Raw genomic sequence first — 6,000 nt, 5'->3', positions numbered from 1 at the left:
TTCTAATGTTTGATCCTTTCCCTACCTCCTCAGCCCCTACCATGGAGAAGAAACAATAAATGTCATTTTGCTTGGAACACATTGCCCAGCTATATGACTTGAGTGATCCTGATAAGTAGGAGCACATGGCCACTTTCAAGGTTTTCTAAGGAAGATTAAGACTCATGTGTTACATTAGAACCGTTCTTTATGTGATTTCTGGGATTTTCCTATGAAGAGATTATGTTGCATGACATTTTTCTTATTAGTTATCTAAAGTATCTTAAATTGGCGACTGAAATTTGAGAAATCAATGTGCAACCTTATTGTAATCCTTTGCACAAGAAATGCCCTCTCTTCTTCCTATGATCTGGATTCAAAGGAGAGATATTAAGACATATAGTAATAATGATTTCTATTTATTGAATAACATGAACAAAAAGAATGTCTGACTTTTCACAGGACCCCTTTCAGGGAGATTTTCTTTATTGGGAACAAGGCTCATGAGCTTCCTGAACCAACAACTGCTCCTTTCCTAAGGCCCCTCTTCTGAGTACTTGGTTGTACCATTCACCCAGTTGCTTAAATTAGGGACCTGGCAATTTTCCTTTGGGATTTCCCTTTTCCTCATTCTCCCACATTCAATTCTGTACCATCTACTTTATGTTCTACCTCTTAAATTTCTTAAGAATCCATTTTTTCTTGATTTTGCCATTACTCTAGTCCATGTGAACTGTTTCATTGTATCTTTTCTTGCTGTATTCTTTTAATCTACTTAGATTATCAATTCTTATTTCCCTCCCAATTAATTCTCCACTCATTAGCTGGATATTAACAGTCAAGAAACAGGGTTGTAACGTAAGGCGTGAAAATGAGATTCTGCCCTAAGGTTTTGGACCTGGGGAGGGGCGGGGTGTGTGTGGTGGAACTCCCAGGAAGACTGAAATAAACGCAGACTGGAGCCAGGGCAAGAAAGAGATTTGAAGACTGCGCAGCATCTCTAGGTTAAGTTGGCCACGCTCAGCTGGAGGCCTGGTATTTCTCCAGCAGAGTCTTCGGGTGGGGGTTTAGAGACTACACATTTCCTCACCGGCATGGTCAGAGGGAAGCCGGCTACGAAGCGGACTCTGACCCTACAGCTCCATTCCCTGAGGACCCTGAATCTCCCACTCAGAGCCTCAGCCCAAGCCCCAGCAATCCTCCTACTTCCCTTCTCAGGCCCCGCCCTCCTGTTTACAGTCCAACCAACTTCCGTTTGCCTGGTAGTCTGGGAATCCACCGACTTCCGGCCTCCGTGAGGCTGGCTGAACCAAAATGGCTGAGGACGGACTCACGGTGGTGAGCGCCAAGATTCTCCGTAGCGTCTGGGCGGCCAGGGAGGGCCGGGTTGGGAGGGTGGCGAGGTAAATTGGTGGGCACTGGGTCTTGGCTCTTGGCCCCAGTTCCACACAGCCGCCCTTGGGGAGATGCGGAGCCAGGTCCAGAGCAGTTTGGGATGGGCGGGCGTGATACAGTCGGTCTTCTGCTTCCCCGGAAACAGGTCGGCGTAGGGCGGGTGTGAATTCTTTGCAGTGGGGGTCTGTTCTAGGGCTGTGGTACCCCGTGAGCTGCGTTTAGCGGAAAAGGGAGACATCCACCAGATACAGCTGTTTTCTTTGCTTCGTCTTTTTAGCATCACGGGATTTGGAAAGGAAGCATTATCACATGTGTAGAGACAGTTTTTGCTAATCCCGTGGATTAGGAATTTAGTTTGATGAAGCTTGAAAGTCTTCAGTGTCACTGCTGTAATTAGCGTTTAGGAAATTACTGTTACGAGATTCAGTTGGAGATTGAGTTAGGATTTGATTAAACTCCCTGGAATTGTTGTTACAGAGTAACCCAGATAAATACAGCATGAGCCAACAGTAGTTGGTTTTGAGGTATATAATCATAATTTGTGAAAGCACCAAGTGTCAAACTTGTATTCTTGCCTTAGGGTTTCAAAACAATTCCGCCGATTTGTTAGACTGATTTTAGTTCAGAATTTATTGCTCTCTGAAAAACCCTGGAAAACATAGAAGACAAAAAATAGCAGCGTTTGGCTGACCATTTGATCATGTAGTTTTAGGTGTTTAGGAGCTAGGTCAAATTTATCTTCTGAGGCGGGGCTTTTCTATTCTATACCTTCTCATCTGCAGAGTTATCAAATTATTTCAGTTTTAATCAGAAGAAAGGAAAACAGGGAAGGAGGCTCAAAGCAGAGATTTTAAGTGTGAGATGTAATTGTTCACTACAGGTATAGAGAGGTGTTCGTGTGACAGAATATGAACTTGATTTCTGTGATGGTAGAATGGTTCTGTACTCTCAAAGCTCTCAGAATTATCCTGTACTTTTAAGGAGAACTACGTTTCTGGGTTCAGTGGGACTTTAGCACTTAAGCCTGAAGTTAATTTATTATTTTCGGTGTTGTTAGATTTGTTGCTAACAATCTAGTATTGATAGTAATTTTATTTTTTCAAGTTAACACCACATTGAAATTTGATTTCTGTCCTTTTTGGAAAGTGATAATTATAAATTATCTAATAAAATTAAAAGGACCTGTTACTCTTTGACCCAGAAATTCCACTTGTACATCTGTGTAGGGTAGACATAAAAGTGAAACAAGCGTATAGTACAAGGGCATTCATTGCAGTACTATTTGTGGTGACAGAAAGCTGGAAACAAAGTGAATACCTATTAGGAAAGTAATGGATTAATAACTTGTGGTATTAACATACTGTGGAATATTATGCAACCATTACAAAGAATGTTAGAAGTATGCGTGTTGATAGGGGAAGATTTTCATGGTATACATTTGTTAATACAGGATTTGGAGGAATACTGTGCAATCTAAATTTTGTGACTTAAAGGAAAAAACACATAGATCTATAAATATGGACATACACACAGAGGAGAAAAGGTTAAAAGACTTAAAACTCTAGATGAAACTGTGAACACATGATAAAAGTAAAAATGCTGCAGTAAATGCCTTGAAGCTGTGAAATATCCCAGCATAACTGAGTGAAAGTGGCCCAGTGTGGAACACACAAATTCTAATACACCACTAGAACTATTATGGATTATTACCAGTTCCTTAGGAAGAAAACTGGAAACTGATATACACATCTATATAGTGTAAATATGTATGATAAATGGTTTAGAGTTCTTATAATGAAAAAAGGAAAGAAAGCTAGCAAATAGCTTGGGTTTAAGTTGAAGAAAGATCTTGGAAAACCATGATTTGTACTTACAAAATTTTTATAACTCCCTAATTCTCATTATGTGATATACTTGTATAAATATCCATCTGTTCTCCTATGAATGAAAGGAGGAAAACTTTACAGAACTGAGAGAAATATCCTCTCTGCACTTGTTGATCTGTGTCAGGTAGTGCTTAGTACATATCAGGTGCTCCCTGAATATTTGTGAGATAAGTAAATAACAATTACATAAAAATGAAGAAAGAGCCGAAAAACATGATGGATTTACTCATACATACATTACACCTATGAATGAGAATAAGTGGGCTTTTAGAATCCTTTCCATTTCTCAGAATGTTCTGGAAAAAATCTTTTGGAAAGAAGACTCAATTATGATTTATTTTAATTCCACTTTGTGCAGAAGAAGTAGGGTTGTTGACTCATAAAGGTAGAGAAGATGCCTTTTGATCCTCTAAGAATCTCCTTCCCCCTTCCCCCAAATTTCCAATTAGATTTTAAGAAAAGTTAAATCCTTTAGCATTTTTAAAACAGCCTTATTGAGGGACAATTTATATATCATAAAATTCTTCCATTTTAAGTGTATACTGTGTGTAGTTTTAGTAAATTTGTATATTTCCACAATCCATGTGCAATTAGAACATGTCCATTACTATAAAAAATTCCCTTATACAACGTTTGCAGCCAGTTGCTACTTCTGAATTCAGGCCACCACTGATCTACTTTCTGTCTTTATAGTTTTGCCTTTCTGAGAAATTTGGTGTACAAACATACCTTAGAGATATTGTGGGTTCGGTTCCAGAGCACTGCAATAAAGTAAATATCACACTAGTTACAAATTTTTTGGTTTTGTAGTGCATATTAAAGTTATGGTTACACTATCCTGTAGTCTATTAAGTGTGCAATAGCATTATGTCTGAAAAACAATTGTACATATCTTAATTTAAAATATTTATGAAAAAATGCCAACCATCATCTGATCCTTCAGCAAGTTGTCATCTGTTGGCTGATGGAGGGTCTTGCCTAGAAGTTGTTGGCCGCTAACTGATTAGGGTGTTAGTTACTGAAGGTTAAGACAACAATGAAGTTTACCACATTGATTGACTCCTCCTTTTATGAAAGACTTCTCTGTAGTATGTTATGTTTTATAGCACAGTAGAATTTCTTTCAAAATTGGGAGTCAATCCTTTCAGATCCTACCACTCTTTATCAACTAAGTTTTTGTAATATTTAAAAATCTTTGTTGTCATTTGAACAGTATTCACAGCCTCTTCACCACGGGTAGATTCCATCTCGAGAAACCACTTTCTTTGCTTATCCATCAGAAGCAACTCTTCATCCATTCAAATGTTGTCATGAGATTGCAGCAATTCAGTCACATCTTTGGACTCCACTTCTAATTTCAGTTCTCTTGCTATTTCAGCCACATCTGCAGTTACTTCCTCCACTGAAATCTTGAACCCCTCAAAGTGGTCTCTGAGAGTTGGAATCAACTTCTCCCAAACATTGGTTAATGTTGATATTTTGCCCTCCTCCCATAAATCCCAAATGTTCTTTTTTTTTTTTTTTAATATTTTTGTTGAGATATCTTCACACACATACAGTCCATCCAAAGTATACAGGCAGTGGCTCACAATATCATCACCTAGTTGCTAACTGTTCTTAATGGCATCTAGAATGGTGAATCCTTTCCAAGAAGGTTTTCAGAGCCACCAGAGGAGTCATTCTGTATGGCAACTATAGCCTTATGAAATGTATTTCTTATGTAATAAGACCTGAAAGTCCAAAAGACTCCTTGATCCATTGATTGCAGAATGGATGTTGTGTTAGGAGGCAGGAAAATTACATTCATCATGTACATCTCCATAAGAGCTCTGAGGTGCATTGTCAATGATTGGTAATATTTTGAGAGGAATCTCTCTTTTTTTGAGCATTAGGTCTCGACAGTGTGTTTATAATATTCGGCAAACTGTATTGTAAACAGATGTGCTGTCATCCAAGCTTAGTTATTCTGTTTTTAGAGCACAGACAGAGTAGATTTAGCATAACTCTTAAGGGCCCTAGGATTTTCAGAATGGTAAATGAGCATTGACTCAAAATTGAAGTCACTAAATTAGCCCCTAAAAAGAGAGTTAACCTGTCCTTTGAAGTGTTGAATCCAGGTATTGACTTCTCCTCTCTAGCTATGAAAGTCCTAGATGGCATCTTCCAATATAATGCTGTTTTGTCTACATTGAAAATCTGTTGTTTAGTATCTCTGCCTTCATCAGTTATCTTAGCTAAATCTTCTGGATAATTGCTGTAGCTTCTACATCAGTACTTGCTGTTGCCCTTAGTACTTTTATGTTATAGCGATGGCTTCTTTCCTTAAACTTTATGAACCATCCTCTTTTGCTTCAAACTTTTCTTCTGCAGCTTCCTCACCTGTCAGACTTTCTGGAAGTGAAGCGATTTAGGACCAGGCTCTGGATTAGCTTAAGGGAATGTTGTGGTTGGTTTGATTTTCTATCCACACCACTAACACTTTGTCCATATCAGCAATAAGACTGTTTTTTGCTTTCTTATCATTTGCGTTTTCACTGGAGTAGCACTTTACATTTTCTTCAAGAACTTTTCCTTTGTATTCACACCTTGGCCAACTGGCACAAGAGGCCTCGCTTTTGGCTTATTTTGGCTTTCAATATGCCTTCCTTACTAAGTTTAATGATTTCTAGCTTTTGATTTAAAGTTAGGTGTGCACCTCTTCCTTTCACTTGAACACTTAAAGGCCATTGTTGGGTTTTTA

The 6,000-nt window shown here is 38.5% G+C and overlaps 1 protein-coding gene across 6 annotated transcripts in view; it reads left to right on the top strand.

The window, feature by feature from the left end:
* The first annotated feature begins 1,238 nt into the window (after nucleotides 1-1,238).
* Nucleotides 1,239-6,000, top strand: part of BBS4 (Bardet-Biedl syndrome 4) — a 46,363-nt gene continuing 41,601 nt past the window's right edge. For 3 of the 6 annotated variants that reach the window (XM_077123859.1, XM_077123860.1, XM_077123858.1), the window contains exon 1: nucleotides 1,239-1,317. In XM_077123859.1, the coding sequence (XP_076979974.1) occupies nucleotides 1,294-1,317 (24 nt within the window). In that variant the 5' untranslated portion in view covers nucleotides 1,239-1,293. The remainder of the gene's footprint in view (nucleotides 1,318-6,000) is intronic. The other 3 variants (XM_077123864.1, XM_077123861.1, XM_077123862.1) reach the window with 2 other exon arrangements.

The sequence above is a fragment of the Tamandua tetradactyla genome, chromosome 12 (genome assembly GCF_023851605.1).
Source record: "Tamandua tetradactyla isolate mTamTet1 chromosome 12, mTamTet1.pri, whole genome shotgun sequence".
Classification (NCBI taxonomy): Eukaryota; Metazoa; Chordata; class Mammalia; order Pilosa; family Myrmecophagidae; genus Tamandua; species Tamandua tetradactyla.
The sequence above is the reverse complement of the archived record's forward strand: the minus strand, read 5'-3'. Positions and strand labels throughout refer to the sequence as shown.